Source organism: Myxine glutinosa, chromosome 1, assembly GCF_964187855.1.
Source record: "Myxine glutinosa chromosome 1, kmMyxGlut1.1, whole genome shotgun sequence".
Lineage (NCBI taxonomy): Eukaryota > Metazoa > Chordata > Myxini > Myxiniformes > Myxinidae > Myxine > Myxine glutinosa.
Window position 1 is genome coordinate 216359756 of NC_136261.1, and position 17814 is coordinate 216377569.

Consider the following 17814-nt stretch of genomic DNA (forward strand, 5'->3'; position numbering starts at 1 on the left):
TCCCAGCCAGTGCGAACGGAGACTACAACAGCAACACCTCCACATCCAGAATCCACAGCACCAAACAAACATGGTGGAACACTCAAACACCCACCTTTATACCCTTCACCACTCACCAACAAAACACACCAGATCATTCATACACACATCCACACACATACACACACACACAACACCAACCAACCACCTACCCTGCCAACCTACATCACTCAACATATAAAAACACACACACTCATGCAAAAATTAATTCATGCAAAAACACACACCCTCACCCACTCACTCACTCACATACACAAAATAAGAAATAATAATAGTAACAAAAACAAACAAAAAAACAAAAAAAAAACACACACAACCAACCACCTACCCTTTTTTTTTTTTTTCTCTCTTTTTTTTTGTATACTGAATCGAGGCTCGTGAAAGAGCTGACATTTACTTCACAAACAAATCAACCAGACAAACAAAATATATAAAAAGAGGGAGCGGAAGACAAGAGAAGGAGAAGCACACAAACACTTGAGAGCACACAACATTTAAGAGCAGGGAGATGTGTGGGAGGGAGAGGGCTTGGGAGGAGGAGGCGTGGGAAGGGGGGGGGGGGGGGGTGGGAGAAGTATAAAACACAAGGACACCAAGGACTTCCAGGACAGAAGTTGGTATTTCAAAAAAGTGCAATTGGGGTGAAATTAGCGGGGATAGAAAAGATCAAGGTTTTGGATGGGGGAAGATAAGAGATGCTGGTGAACAGCTGTTTTAAAGACCTGGAGGGTGGAGTGGGATTGAAGAGAGTGAGGGAGTTTGTTCCAGAGGCGGGAGAAAAGAGGAGTGAAGGTGAGCAGAGAGTCTTGATTTTGGCAGTTTAACCATAAGAGGGATGCAGGCAGATCTTGTGCGACCTGTAGGAATATTTGCGGGACAGAGCCCAGAGAGAGCTGGGGGGGCAAGGCCAGAGAGGAGTCGGTAGAAGACGGAAAGACCACCAACCTGCCTGTGGTGGGTGAGTGAGAGGCCCTTGGAGTTAGCTTCATCGCGTGAGATTCCAATGATTCTGAAAATCATTACACCAACACCAACATGCACCACTCATGCAAACATGCAAAACCATTCATGCAAAACCACACCCACTCATGACCCACTCCTGCAACACACACACACACACACACACACACACACACACACACACACACACACACACACACACACACACCTCCATTTCTATTCCGTAATCTCAACCTACACCATTCGACATGCCTCCATAAACCTCCTCCAAATCCAAAATGAGCCTTTCAAGGAAACCTGGGCCACCTTGTCACACATCCTCCTTCTTTCTGTCCCACACACTCCAAGCCGAGCAAGAAATGCAGAAAAGGAATTTCCAATATACCCTCTACACCCCACCTCAAATGGCTGACATGAAACTCGCCAACCCTTCTCCCGGCACTCTGCCTCCAGCTCACTGTACTTTCCTCTCTTCCTCTCGTGCACCTCCTCCATATTCTCTTCCCAAGGTACAGACAATTCCCCTAAGATGACCTGTCTTGTTGCACCTGTCCAAATGACAATGTCAAGCCGCAACCTTGTCACACAGATCTCCTCGGCGAATACCAATTGTGGCTTTAGGTCTGCCACCACCTGCCAATCACAAGCATCTGACAGCCCTCTTGCTTTCCACCTCCTCCTCTTTCCACCTCTTAACACTTGGCCCTCCTTGACAAACCACACCTCTCCCCCATCAGTCTCCTTCTCCACTCTTCTCTCTCTCGACCTCAGCACCTCTTGTTGCACCATCTGCACCACCCCCGCCAGCACCTGATCATGTCGCCACCTGTATCGTCCTGCTGCCAATGCTACTGAACATGCACTCAGTGCATGCTGCACCGTTCCCACACCTCCACACAAATAACATCTCTCCTCCTGCAACAACCCCCACAATCTCAAGTTTACTGGTGATGGAAGCACATCATACATTGCCCGCAACAGGAAATTCAACAATATTGGCTCCATCCTCAAAATCTCTTGCCACTTCAACACCCTCACCCGCACACCTTCCCACCTAGTCCAAGCACCTTGCTGTGCCTGACTGACTGCTTTCACATATCTCCCCTCCTCTTCCTTTCTTCTCACCTCCCTCTCAACCATCTTCCTCCTCTCTTTCACACATGCCTTTCACCATCACTCATGCTTCATCCACCCCAAGCCATGCTTCCCGTGCTGTACCATCCCCATGACCTCCTCCTGTTGCAATCGCTTCTCCATCTCGTCCACCTCTGCTCTTGTATTCCACTTCCGACTTCCCTTCTTCTCTGGGAGAGCATTCTTTACCACTGCATCACTTGAATCCCGCAACATCATGAACTCCCGCACCCTCACCACCTTAAACTCCTCGGTTAATGATGTCAAGGGAAACTGGAGTTTTCCACCCTGACCATAAAAGGCAATGTTCGTCAAACAGCGTGGCACTCCCAACCACCTCCTCACAAACCCGCTCACCACAACCTCCATCCTCTCTACATGCCAAATCGCAATATCATACATCATCAATGGCCACAATACTCGTGGCATCAATCCAAACTTCAAACACCATACCTTCAACTTACCTGGCAAACCACATCCATCAATCCTCTTCAAACCTCTCAAAAGCTTGTTTCTGACCTCCTCCACTCTTCCCACATCATTCAACTCCACTGTATACCATCTTCCCAAACTCTTCACAGGGGCCTCCACCAATGATGGAACCACCTCCCCTCCGAGCTCAAACCTGTGCATGTTATCCACCACTCCTCGTCTCACTACCACACTCCTCGACTTGCTTGCTTTAAATCCCATTCTTGCCCACCGCATCAACCTTTCCAGTCGTCCCAGTACCTCTACTGCTGCATCAGCGGACTGTTGGACAATTGTCAGGTCATCCATGAAAGCAAACATTGCTGGCAACCTCTGACCAGGGGCAAGCTCCATTTCTTTCCCATGCCCACTCACCGCACGTATCAACAACTCCATAACCAGCACAAACAAAATAGGGGAGATGGTACATCCCATCGGGATCCCCACTTCCAACTTCTGCCGCTCTGTTACATAGGACTGTGTCGCAAACCGCATCCAAAACTGATCATAATATGCCATCAAAAAATCCCTAAATCTCCGTGGCACCCAAAAGAAATCCATGGCATACCTGATCAAGGCATGCGGCACTGACCCATATGCATTCTCCAAATCCAGCCATACCACCGCCACATCCTTCCTTTGCCTCTTTGCCTCCTGTAACACTTGCCAGACCATTGCCGAGTGTTCAATGCATCGTGGTGTTCCTGGTATACCTGCCTTCTGCACAGAACCATCCACAAAACCATTCCCTCTGATGAAGCCTATATATATATATATATATATATATATATATACACAAGAATGTATACAACGATTGTCTTCTCTCTTTTCTGGCTTTGCTAGTGGCACATAATTAGGCTTTTATGGCCTGTATTTGATGCTACAGAGAGCTGCCCATTGGAGAAGGCAGTGCTTCATTGCTGTTTGCCAATTGGGTGAATGCACACTGAGGTCTGTGTGTGAATTTGCATCGCACTCATACATTTCATCCATAATACAGTGTGTGCTTAATTTGCAGAACTTTTACGATTTTGTGTTCATAATAAATAGATTAATTGTCGTCATTATGGATACGGAACAATTAATCAATTCCATAAATCTTGACTTATTCTTAAAAGTGAGAACACCGCTGACTTAAACAATTCCTTCATGTGCTTTCACACTTTAGTATGAATCCTCCAAGCTATAAGTTGATTTACTCATTTGCTCATTTTGTGGCTTCTGTTAAATGCGAAATTATTTTCGACATGTGAGTTTCAAGGAGTTGAGAACACCATTATCTCTGTATCATCGTCATATTAAGATATTGCGGCAGTAGTGATGTATTTATTGACATAACAGCTGCTGATATGCAAATCATTTACAACGATATTAACGTGGATATTCAAAGCGTATTTATTGAGGTCTATATTTTATCTATTGTATTCAGAGATAATTAAGCAGTGAGACAGTGAAGAATCAATCTTAGGAATGGCAGAGATGAGAAGCACTTTTTAACCTATCAAATTATCATAAAGCAGCGATCCACAATGCTGTTCCAAATTTACAACATATCTGTTTTGCGTGGAGTAATTGCACAGTGAGGTATTATCCCTCTCATTCAGAATCTTGTTTTTATTTTCCATCTGTTATGTTCTTGGGAGCATTGAGTGAAGCAACATGTTACTGCCGGCTATGTAGCTTCTGTCCTGCTCTGCTGCATCTCCAAAACAGCAATCCGTGGTTTCTTTGGCCTACCTTAAGTTCTTAAGTTCTGGGTATCAGCCTCTCCCCTGTCATTTAAAATGTTGATTTTCCTCTTCCCCATTGTCAAGGCACACCTAGTTTGGTCAGCGTCGTCTCTCGTAATACCACTGCGATGTGATTGAAACTATCGTCATCAGCTGTTCTCGTCATAGTATGCCTGGGCCTTCACCTTCAACGTGCTCCATAACTTTCAATGTGCTGGCTTTTAAAAACTCTCTGAAACTCCATATGTACCAAATTTATATTGTACACTGACTGCTCTGATGCTCCTTTCCTATTCCATCTCCCGGCGCTGCATGACGTCATCGCCAGGCGCCTAGTGGGGGCCCGGCGATGACACGCACTTAAAGGGAGTACTCCGTTTTCACTCCGTTTGTTTGTTTTCTTTTTTGTTTGTTTTTCCGGATGATATCTCAGCCATCCTTTGAGCTACGAAGCTGAAATTTGGGCGCAATAGTGAGCAATAGTTAATTAATCAGCTAATTGTTTAATTACTTAATTATTATCAATTTATTGAGTATTTATTTATTTTCTCTCTCATCTGGGCAATATCTCAGGCACGTTTTGATCTAGGCAGCTGATATTTGGACATGACGATGACCAAGTGATTTGGCTGTAAAGTGTATTTTGGATTTATTGATTAATCAATTAATCGATTAATTATTTAATTTTTAGATTTATTAATTAAGTTTCAAAAAGCTGCAGATTTGGAAGAAACGGTGGTGGTTGGGGTATGCTTTTAGCCAATTGATTAAGAAATTAATTATTTTATGATTATTATTTATTTTTATTCATTACGCAATTAATCAAACGATTATTGTACACCGCTCCCTCCCAATTCCGTCTTCATGTGCTGCACTGCGGCATCGCTCGGTGCCGTAGGTGCCCCGGCAATGCCGTGAGCTTGAGGATACGTTGTTTATTTATTTGGCATGGGGCGGTGTAATTTGAATAAATCGCTCGGTGCCGAAGGTGCCCCGGCAATGCCGTGAGCTGGAGGATATGTTGTTTATTTATTTGGCATGGGGCGGTGTAATTTGAATAAATTGCTCGGTGCCGAAGGTGCCCCGGCAATGCCGTGAGCTGGAGGATATGTTGTTTATATATTTGGCATGGGGCGGTGTAATTTGAATGTATCTCTACTTGTTTCTCCTTTCATTAACCAAACGATGCTGCTTCCTTTGGAAATAGCATTGCATTTTTCAAGGAAGTCTTACACTCTATAAACTCATTAAACTGTTGAGAAAGTGCTGCAATTTATAAACCCTTTTCAACAAGTCCTACACTTTCTAAACTTATCAAACTTTTAAAACAACTCTTATATTTTGTGAACTTCTTCGAGCAGTCCAGAATCTTGAAAATTTGTCCAAATATCTTAATTTATTGTATCAATTACACGTTTCACATTATTGTTACTTCACATAATAGTTTTTATCATTCTCTGCCAATTCTTTAGAACCTTTTCTGAAGTCGAATGAGCCTAAGTGTTCAATTGTACTTTTGTTCGTCATTGGTAACATCAAGCAAGAGTTTGACTTGTCAGGTATCAGTGACATCAGTGTAAATGTGATTATACCCAAAATGCTTCACTTTGATGTTTACGCATTGATCCATTGATGGTAATGCTTCTGATTTTCACTTGCTATAACCTGTTTGTGATGTACTATCAAAATGAAAAGCGAAAGCACACTCTGTATACTGAAAGCCAGATACTATATGTCGGTTTCATGAGCTCCGAAGTGTGTCCCCATGACGCCTTGCAGTGAAAAGTGTTTTTGAAGTGTTCATAAGATATAGAACTTATACATTCTACCAAATTTGCCATTTCCTTTCCTGACTTTCTATATCATCGACGCCGTTGCCAAAATCCAAATTCGTTCCAACCTTCGTCGATGTGAAGCCTTGTGCAAGATACCATTCTTACATGATTACGCTTTTAAGAAATAGATTCTGCAACTGCATTACAAGATGCTGATACGTATTGAAGAATAATAACAACAGAATGCGTTTTGCGAAAGTCCATTGTAAGACACTTCAGCGACCAGAAACTAAAATGATGTGAAAATCGACCGCATCAAACAACTAATCTTTCGAGTCTGCTGAGCTGTCTTTGAGGCAGAAAGAGAATCGATTTGGTGGATAGCTTAAAGGATGGGGTTTCACAAGGATGGTTTGTGGTGTGGGGGTAGGTTGTAGAGGTTAGATGGGAAGTACCTGTGTCTGATGTGAGTCGTACCTTTGTATTCCAGAATTTACCTTCAACTTTAAACAAGGTACATGAAAAATACAAGGTGTAAGATAAAATATCAGGTCACATATAGACTGCTTGCTTTGGATGTCAAGGTTTTCTTTCTGCAACATATCCCGTTAAATCAATTGAAATGGCTGAAAATAATTTCCTCATGTATTTTCGAGGTCTGGCATTCTAGGAGGGAAATGTGAGCATCGTGATAAAGAGCCATTAAGGCAAAAATAACTAGAATGCCCTTTAAAATGCCCTTCAGCGGCTCTCGTAGCCTTTCCAGTTTGATCAATCATCTCTGCCAGGCAGAAAAGAGCCATGTGGCACGATCAGACATAGATGCCAAGCTGTCAGATAATCCCATACCTGCCCAGCCTGAACCTTGCCAGAATTTTTCATAATCGCTGGTCTTTGACTTTACCATGCTACTGGCGGAGGGAGTGCCGGTGTATGCTGCGATGTATTAGCTCTTGTTGGCAAGGCTCTATTTTTCTCGTCAAATATAGCTCAAATTCTTCCAAATTGTTTGGTTACCTTCGCAAAAGCGGAAGGTTATGTTTTGATCGCTGTGTATTTATTTGTATGTCTGTGTGTGTGTGTGTATGTTATTCGCATAACTCAAAAAGTATTCAACCGAATTGCATGAAATTTGGTGGGATGATTGGTTATTATACGGGACACATTTGATTAGATTTTGGGAGCAATCGGGTCAAAGGTCAAGGTCAAGGTCACGAAAAGGTCAAAATCGTATTTTTACCAAGTACAGAACAGTAGCTGCGGCGAAGGTATGCGCTCTACCGAGTGCCCGTTCTAGTTTTGAACCTTTGTTGCTTCACCTGTCATCGTTTCCGAGTTCTCTCTCTTTTCGGGCTGTCAATGCTGCCATAAAAGCCTCATTAACGCTCTTGTTGCCCTGCCAGTGCGACCTCTACCTGCCCTTTTCCCTCTTAGGCCTTGACCGTGCCATACTGCCGTGCGGTTCTAGTTAAGTATCTTGCACTCCATTGCCTCTCGTATGCCTCCCTGTCTTCACCACACAATAACTTAGAAATTCAAATACCTTTTTCAGCAATTCATGAGGATGACTGGAGTATTTGCACAAATTTAATTTCAATGTTTTTTAAGCGTGGAAGCTGCTTCAATATTTGGCTATGTCCTTCCTTCCATACGTCCATAGATCCATCGAAAATGAAGAAGAACCTTTGTAACCCACCATGTCTAATTCTAAAGTATTCTAAAGGGTAATTCTAGAGGATAATTCGAGGGGATTCTAAAGGGTAATTCTAGAGGGTTCTTAAGGGTAATTCTAGAGGGTTCTAAAGGGTAATTCTAGAGGATAATTCTAGGGGATTCTAAAGGGTAATTCTAGAGGGTTCTAAAGGGTAATTCTAGAGGGTTCTAATGGGTAATTCTAGAGGGTTCTAAAGGGTAATTCTAGAGGATAATTCTAGAGCTTCTAAAGGGTAATTCTAGAGGGTTTTAAAGGGTAATTCTAGAGGGTTCTAAAGGGTAATTCTAGAGGATAATTCGAGGGGGTTCTAAAGGGTAATTCTAGAGGTTCTAAAGGGTCATTCTAGAGGGTTATAAAGGGTAATTCTAGAGGGTTCTAAAATGTAATTCTAGGGGGTTCTAAAGGGTAATTCTAGAGGATAATTCGAGGGGGTTCTAAAGGATAATTCGAGGGGGTTCTAAAGGATAATTCGAGGGGGTTCTAAAGGGTAATTCTAGAGGGTTCTAAAGGGTAATTCTAGAGGGTTCTAAAGGGTAATTCTAACGGGTTTGGTTTCAAAGGGCCATTCCAAAGGCTTCTGAAGGGTAATTCTCGAGGGTTCTAAAGGGTGATTCTAGAGGGTTCTAAAATGTAATTCAAGGGGGTTCTAAAGGGTAATTCTAGAGGATAATTCTAGGGGGTTCCAAAGGGTAATTCTAGAGGGTTCTAAAGGGTAATTCTAGAGGGTTCTAAAGGGTAATTCTAGAGGGTTCTAAAGGGTAATTCTAAAGGGTTTGGTTTTAAAGGGTCATTCCAAAGGCTTCTAAAGGGTAATTCTCTCAAGGGTTCTAAAGAGTAATTCGAAAGCATTCTAAAGGGTTCTAAAGTTTTCAGCATCTGGAAGTCCTGTAACTTGCATGGATTGCACACATGCTTCCAAACTGCACCGCTTCCTTTGGATACAGGTGCGATTTTTTTCATCACTGCATAGATAACTCTGGTGTCTTTATCCTCTTTCTTTCCTTCTAGATGGTCTGCCATTTGCATGGTGGGTTGGACGAGGAGGAGAGCGGCAATTCTATTGGGGAGGTTCCCCTCCTGGGGTCCAACGGTGTGCGTGTGGTCTACGTAGGAACTGCACATCGCCGCACCACCAATGCAACTGTGATTCGGATTCTCAGGATTGGTGTGTGAACTCGAACAGATAGAGGGATTGGGAGGTAGCAGAGATTTAGGATGATGGGAAATTGGTCAAGTACAAACTGTAGTCATGAAAGCTTTGAATGGAAGGTTCTGGATAAAGAGATGGTAGAGATTGTGGGCGGGGTGTTGAGAATCTGGACAGTGGGATTTAGAATTTGAATTTTGTTGGTTTTAAATGATGAGACTGAGGAAGGCACAGAAAATCGGAGTGACTAAAAGTGAGATAAGAGGCATTTAGCAATTCAGACACAAAGGAAGGCAATTGGGAATTCAGAGCAGAGGAAATGGATAGGAAAATATATTGAATTTATTTCTCGGTTTCCACCTGTGCTGTGAGACAGGTTGTTGTCTCATCCACAACAACCCCCCACAATTTGCCTCCCAACCACTCCCCACCCAACCCAACAATGATTGTAGTATTGCTGTCTTGCTAACCAGCAAACGATTGTTTCCAGGCAACAAGACGATGGCCTGTTGAGTTACAAAGAGCACTTGCCTGTGATGCAGCTTGTTGCCATGGATACGAACAGGCCCAGATCCATGGCGCGCATCAACCTTGGGCCGCTACGTTGCCATGGCGACCGTGAGTGCTTTTTACGTTGTTCACAAAACACAACCATTGCAGTGTCTGAGGGTGCACAACTGACAAATATGTAGTTGAAATCCAACATGCTGTAATCCACCATCCTTTTGAAGAATACTGTAATGTCAAAAATAGCAAGTGAATGTCAAGATGTTTTATTTTACAGCTGGGTTTGGTTAGGAACTTGACTACAACAACAACAACAACATGCATTTTAAGGCCATTTTCCCTGCTAGAGCGGGGGTTAGCCTTGCGGTCCCCATGACAATTTTCTCCATTTTGCCCTATTTTCTGCATCTCCCCTTGTTAACCCCCTTGCCCGCATTTCTTCTTCCACCATCTTTAGCCAAGTCTTTCTCGGTCTTCCCCGTCCTCTACTTCCTTCTACATTCATTTCCATCACTCTTCTCAACCAGTCACTTTCATTCTTCCTCAACACATGACCAAACCATCTCAACCTGTTCCTCTTCACAACATCAATCACAGGCTCTATTCCCATCATCTTTCACAATGCATCATTTGTCTTCCTCTCTCTCAACGATACTCCGCACATCCACCGAACCATTCGCATTTCCACCCTTTCCAACCTTCATTGCTGCTCTACGTTCATTACCCATGTCTCGCTCCCATAAATCATAACACTTCTCACACATGCAGCATACACCTTTCCCTTCAGCTTAAACGACACTCCCCTCCTCGTCAGCACGCCACTCAGTTCCCGAAATTCTTCCATGCACATCTCACTCTAGCAACCGTTGCCGAGTCTGATCCACCTTCTCCATTCAGCATGTCTCCAAGGTAACAAAATGTTTTCACACCTTCCAGCTTCACGCCGTCTCCAAGATCCAACTCAACATTTCCTCCATCTGCAGCTCCCTCTGTGCACACCTTACGCTTGAATGTAGCTGCCACACTGGTTAATGACCCTCTCAAACCACTACATTTTTGATGAACCCACTCAGCACACATTGTACATTGAATGTAATTCACTCCGACACCCTTCCTGCACACAGCACACGGCCACTTCCCAGTTCTTTCCACCTCACCACATGCTTTACCACTTGCCATCACCTTCGTTTTTCCGATATTCACCTTCAGACCTTTTGTCTCCATACATTCCTTGCACTTGTTCATCTTCTCCTTTAGTCCATCCATACTTTCTGCAATCAACACCAGATCATCTGCACACAACAACTCCCACAGTAAACCCTCCTTCCCGTTCTGAGCCAGCACCTCCATCACAGCTACAAATAGTAGTGGACTTAGTACCGACCCCTGATGCACTCCCACCTTCACCTCAAACTCACCACTGTTCCCGTCCTTCGTCCTTACAGCTGTGCGCGCTCTTTTGTACATTGCCGTCACTACTCTGATCAACCATTCCTCCACTCCTAACTTCCTCAATGCCCATGTCACTATTTCACGGGGAACCCTATCGAATGCTTTCTCCAGATCAACAAACCCAAGAAAAAACTTCTTCCTCTTCTCCATGTACTTCTGCAACTGCCTCATAATGAAAAGCGCATCTGTCGTTCCTCTTCCTGGCATAAATCCAAACTGCATTTCGTCAATCTTCACTTTCTTCCTTATCCTTTGAAAGGATAAGGAATTGTTTTTATGTTTTGCTATGCATTATGTTTTGCACTCTGTCAAAGCGTCTTTGGGCTTCCTGAAAAGCGCTATATAAAATAAATACATTATTATTATTATTATTATTATTATCCTCCTCTCCAACACCCTTTCCAATACCTTCATTCCATGCTCCAAGTTAGGAACTTGATTGACATCCGTTATCATCATATCTGCTTTTCAACTTTTTCAGCAAACATTTTCATGTGTGATCTGAAATGTCATGCATTTTTGTGCACTTTTCCTTTCCTTATATGACCATCCTTCATGTTATAAAATGTCCTGATAGCAATTTGTATATCCCACAGCACCAATTTTGCAAAGCTAAAACAATAATCACACTCTTATATTATTATTTTCCTTTTGAAAGGAATCTTGGGACTATTTCAGCAATGAGAGACCACTCGTGGATTTGGACTGCAGGACCAGAAATAAATTAGTTAGGCAAATATTGTGCTTCAACAGGCATATTTGAGCCTCGCAGTCACTCTGTAATGGCCCTACTGGTGCACTTTAGAGCAGTGTCAGCAGAGCCTAAAACCGAGGCAGGGAATCTCAATAACTCCACTGCCTCAAATAAAATGTGGTTGATGAAACGTGCTTTTTGTAAAAGGTCTTCCATTATATTAAATTATAACCAGATTACAAGCACGACATACCTCACCTATTATATTTAATATACATTTTCTCTTTTATATTACTAGCTGTACCTGCCCATTGCTTTGTGGTTGGGTTTAATCAAAAGTCAGCACGTTGCACTTCACAAACTTATTGCATGTCTATCTGTGAGTCGCAATGATGATGTAAAATGAAGATAAATACCTGAAAAAAGAATGTTTTACAACACATAGTTGTTGTAGTTGTAGTTGTTGTGGTTGTTGTTGTATAGCCCCGGACAGTTCTCTCAAACAAGCCCGCCGCACGTAGGCAGCCGATCAATCTCAGAGGAGAACCCAGAGATCCCCCACATCCAGGATGGTGTATCCCTGCCTTCATGAATTCAGGGCCATGACAGAGTTAGACAGAGAGAGACAGAAAGAGAGAGACAAAGACAGACAGAAAGAGAGTCGAGAGAGAGTGACAAGATGGAAAGGGCCAGTCCATGGGGACCGATCAGCAATCTAACCGTGACTGCGCTGTCCCGACGAATCCGGGCAGCAGGGAAAAATGGGGAAGATTTGGCCCCTAACTTGCGTTGGGGGGTACAACCACCACAAAGAGGCATCCCCAATAGTTGTACACGTAGTTGTTGTTGTATAGCCCCAGACCGTTCTCTCGAACAAACCCGCGGCAAGGAGAGAGCCGATCGATCTCCCAAGACCGACCCAGATATCTCCCACATCCAGGATGGTGTACCCCTGCCTTCATGAAGTCAAGGCCATGATAGAGTTAGAGTTGGAGAGGGAGAGGGAGAGAGAGACAGAGACCCGGAGACACGAGGGAAAGGGCCAGTTTATGGGGACCAATCGGCACTTTAGCCATGACTGTGCTGCCCTGACGAGTTCGGGCAGCAGGTAAGAATGGGAAAGATTTGGCTCCTGACTTGCATTGGGGTGGGGGGGTTGTATGTCTTAAAAAACATTACAATCTATAATTCTGCGTGCTCCTCCATGTCCGTCCGTCACACTTTTTTCTAAACAGTGCCTGCTGTGATACTGTTGGAATCGCAACATTAGAGTTGTGGCCAAAAATAATGGCACCCTTGCAATTTTCTCAAATTACTCACAATTTTCTCTAAAAACAAGTTTAAATTGACGTAAGCATTTGGTCTCCACAATTCTTTATTTCACTGTTAATGTTACAGAACCTTTGTTTTTGATTCAGAACTTAATATGTCCTTTTAAATCAGAAAATAAACAGAAATGGCATTGACAAAATTATTGACACCTGAGACTTAATATTTGGTAGCACGGCCGTTGGACAAAATAACTGTGAAGCGCTTCCTTTAGCCATGAATGAGCTTCCTACATCTCTCTACTGGCAGTTTGATCCACTCTTCTTATGCAAACTGATCCAGTTGTCCCGGATTTGAAGGGTGCCTTCTCCCAACTGCTGTTTTCAGATCTCCCCACAGGTGTTCAATGGGATTTAGATCTGGACTCCTTGCTGGCCACTTCAGAACAGTCCAGCGTTTTGTCTTGAACCATTCCTGGGTGCTTTTTGAAGTGTGTTTGGGGTCATTGTCCTGCTGCAAGACCCATGACCTTCGACAGAGACCCAGCTTTCTAACACTGGGTTGAACATTGCGCTCCAAAATGCCTTGGTAATCTCCTGATTTCATGATTTAATGCACACATTCAAGGCACCCATTGCCAGAGGCAGCACAGCAACTCCAAAACATCACTGAACCTCCTCCATGTTTGACTGTAGGGAAGGTGTTCTTTTCTTTGAAGGCTTCATTTCGTTTTCTGTAAACAGAGATGATGTGCTTTACCAAAAAGCTCTAATTTGGTCTCCTCTGTCCACAGAAGCATTTTGGCTTGTTCAGGTGTGTTTTGGCAAACTCCAGTCGGGCTTTCTTATGTCTCTCTCTCTCTCTCTCTCAGCACTGGGGTCCTCCTGGGTCTCCTACCATAGAACCCCCCTTAATTGAGGTGGCGATGGATGGTGCGAGATGAGACTGTCGTACCTTATGTCTGAAGGTCAGCTTGAATCTATTTGGCAGTTGATCGAGGTACTTTCTCCACCAATCGAACAATCCTTCGCTGCAATCTTCGATCAAGTTTTCTCTTGCCCCACGTCCAGGGAGGTTGGCTACAGTGCCATGGCCTTAGACTTCCTGATAGCATTGCGTACGGTGGACACAGGAACATCAAGATCTCTGGAGATGGACTTGTAACCTTGAGATTGTACATGCTTGGCTATAATCTTGTGTCTGACCTCCTCAGACAATTCTCTGGTTTTCTTTCTTTTCTCCATGCTCATTGCGGTACAGACAATGACACAAAACAGCAGAATGACTCCTTTTCCCTATTCAAACTGGTTGAATGAGTGATTTTTATATTACGGGCACTTGCAACCCACCACAGGTGAGTTCAATTCCAAAGGAAAGGAGAATCACCTGCCTGAAATCTAATGATTTCTAACAACTCCTAAAAGATACCAATAATATTGTCCGGGCCATTGTAGGATTTATGTGTGGAATAACCTAAGATTTAGTAATTTTTTAGCTTTTTTGTTTTGTTCCACTGCAATCCAAAGAAATACATTTGTGGATACCAAAATATTTTTTTATTTCAACAAGTTTCTGGAAGAAATGGTGCATTATTTGAAAAAAGTGCAAGGGTGCCAATATTTTTGGCCACGACTGTAAAGCTCCATCCAGTTCCTTCCTGCTTATTCTTCCCTCCTGGAAAGACAGGCTTTTACATCAGGCATTGCTATGATTAAACAGACACATAATTTTGTTCAAAGTAAATCGACGAATAGCTTAACAATGGTCCCATATATATAATTATATGACAGCAGGAACCATTTCGAATAAAGCGTGATGGACACACTGATGGATACATCACCTTTAATAATAGATGATGCTTGGAATAGTTTTTATGCCTCCGCCCGTCCGTATGTCCGTATGTCTGTACGGGCTAAACCTCGTTTTTCTCAGGAACCACATGTCCGATTGAGACCAAACTTTCAGGGTAGGAGTGACACCCATGCAGAATGTTTTTATGATAATTGTGACATCATAGGTCATGTGGTATGGCAGCCATCTTGGATTAAAAGCAGATAATAATAAAAAAATTCTTGGAAACCGCTGAATGGAAAATTTTTAAACTTGGCACATTGTCAAGTACTCCCAATGGGGAACAAAAGCATGATAATGATGACTTCATTGGTGAAGTGGTATACCAGCCAAAAATGTTTTAATGGAATTCCTTATCCTAAAAATCTGAAATTGCATGCACATGATCTATGTCCCATTTGTATTGAAATATTAAATTTATGACGTCATAGGTCACATGGTTTGGCAGCCATATTGGATTGAAGAAAAATATTAAATAATTATATCTCTGAAACCGCTCACCCTTTCGATGCGAAATTTTAGAAATATCATCTAACAGCACTGTTGCATATAGTTTGAAAATGATGATGTCATAGGTCACATGGTTTGGGAGCCATATTGGATAGAAAAACGAACCTTATCCAATCAACACGAAACTTCACAAACGTGATTCCCTACCCATACATATGCAGAGTGATGGCATCTACCTGTTGTGGGACTATGCGGAGGCATATTGGTGACACAATTCGCATTGTTCTCGTTGGTAGACCTTTAAAAGTACACAAAAATATGGACATAGCATGAGAGTCCTCCTACTCTCTTAGCTCTTCTGATCACATGCTTACATAAGTGTTTGTCTCCTCAGCCATTTCAGAGAGCCGCAAAGGTGCCAACATTTATGACAGTTCAGAAAGGCAGATTGTTGTGGTCTGAAATCAGTTTCGTGCATCACAGACTCGTCAGTTCCTGATATCAACAGATCTGAAAGTCCTTCCTCAAAAGACTGCTTTCTGTCCTTCACCAGTGTTGTTCATGGCATCATGCCTTCGATTGTGCGATTCAACATCCCAACCCTGGGACACTGAGGCATTAGGCTCGGTAATCGTACAAAAAGCAGCTTGCATTCTCAACTTCGAAGGCAAGCCAACTTAAGAAAACCTAAAGTTCCTACGTATGTGTATTAGTCCTTCGAGGAGGCATAGTCTAACATCAAGCTCACCAACAGTCAAACCCCTCAAGTCTCTCACCATCCTCCGAAGCCTGGTGGCAGTTGGTCAATTATGTCTGCTTTTGTACCCTCACACCTAAAGGGTTCATATAACTGCTGCATTATCCAATCAGGCACCTGATATTGGAGTTTAATTTGTGTCTGGAGGGCATCAAATCCTATAACACACACCTCATAGGCAGGCATACGACTAATTTCCTGAGTCTGCTTCCACATTATGCTACCAGAGGACTGCATTTACTTTGGAATGTTGCATACTTGCTGATTGATCTCAAAGTATTTATTTAATTTATAAAGAGACTCAGGACAAATGGATTTGAACCTGTCAATTTCAAATAAACAGTTGACTTGTGTTTGGCCCATCATGCATGCAGGCGTATTTTGGAACGCGGCCCTGTTCACAAGCCGCTCGGCATATCTGCTCTACCCGGCACTCCGAGGGGAGACCAGCTTCGATGTGGCCTTTTACTTTAAAACCTCAGCTCCTGGTGGGATATACCTGGAGAGCCTGGGTCTGCATAGCTTCCTGCGTCTCCAACTCACATGTAAGGAAGTAGAGTATTGCGAAGTAAAACATCAAGGGGGTTTTGATGAATCTATCTATAATTCCAGTAATCTCTGTGTGTCTGTGTGTCTGTGTGTCTGTGTGTCTGTGTGTCTGTGTGTCTGTGTGTCTGTGTGTTTGTCTGTGACCGCTGTTTCTCGACAACCACGGGTCCGATATACTTGAAACTTGCCAGGTATATTGCTGGGGACCCGAGGATGTGCCTTTTCAAGGTTTGAAATTAATCGGACAAGTACCTACCGAGCTATGTCCAAAAAACGCTTCAACCAATCAGAGAGCAGCGAGCTATCACGTGTGCCGAACCGTTAATGCAATGCAAGCGTTAATGCGTTAATGCAAGGCTTTTCTTTTTTTCCCTCTTCTCTTTCTACTTTTCCTTGCGATTAAATTGCAAACAGCCAAAATACGTTGGCGCTAATTGAATAATTGGCCATTAACACTAAAATAATCGTAACTGCGATATGCCAACTTCCGGACAGTGCAGCCTTCCCTGTTGTTGTTGTTTGCAGCAGCTGTTTGCAGCAAGGCAAGGCTTTTCTTTTTTTCCCTCTTCTCTTTCTACTTTGCCTTGCGATTAAATTGCAAACAGCCAAAATACGTTGGCGCTAATTGAATAATTGGGCATTATGTTTTACAACTAATAAAAACGAATTTGCGATTCATTCGCTTTCCTGCGCGTTTGTGTACGCGATGGCGATTTCTTTACCAAACTCCGGAAGCCGTTCGCTTTGGACCGAACCATTGCATGTAAATAGAGGGGGGGGATTGTCACCACTCGCAAGCCGTTCGCTTTGGACCAAACCATTTCATGTAAATAGGGGGGGGGATATAATTTTAGATATATATATAGTACGGGCATGCCCTAGTAACTTAAATGAGAAGTGGAGTGGGATATTGATGGAATTCTGATTTAAGTCTTTGAATTGTATTTATTTGAGAATCTTGTTATTCTGACTGATGGTGTTTCACATGATGAACAGCTCCATGGGAAGTCACATTTTCGTTCGACTTGGGCAACGGACCAGTGGAGGTGCGGGTAAGATCTCCGCATCCGCTCACTGACAACCACTGGCACAGTGTGCGTGCTGAGCGCAACCTACGTGAGGCCTGGCTGCGTGTGGACACCCTGCCACACAGTGTGGTACCTGCTCCAACCCATGGCCACACACGTCTGCTGCTCAGTAGTCAGCTGTTTGTAGGTGAGGGAGAGTGATGAAAAGTTGCTAAAGGAGGGTTTAACCTCTGCACTCAAGACAAATTGTCACGTGTTCGTCTCTCCTAACTTTATCCCTGTGTGCT

At 43.2% G+C, this 17814-nt stretch overlaps 1 protein-coding gene across 1 annotated transcript in view; it reads left to right on the forward strand.

Annotated features, from left to right (window-relative positions):
- The window catches only part of LOC137435261 (contactin-associated protein-like 2), a 175787-nt gene that overhangs the window by 87693 nt on the left and 70280 nt on the right, over positions 1 to 17814 (forward strand). Inside the window, exons 6-9 of the mRNA XM_078773729.1 lie at positions 8832 to 8988; positions 9461 to 9588; positions 16325 to 16495; positions 17496 to 17714. Of these exons, the coding sequence (XP_078629855.1) occupies positions 8832 to 8988; positions 9461 to 9588; positions 16325 to 16495; positions 17496 to 17714 (675 nt within the window). The remainder of the gene's footprint in view (positions 1 to 8831; positions 8989 to 9460; positions 9589 to 16324; positions 16496 to 17495; positions 17715 to 17814) is intronic.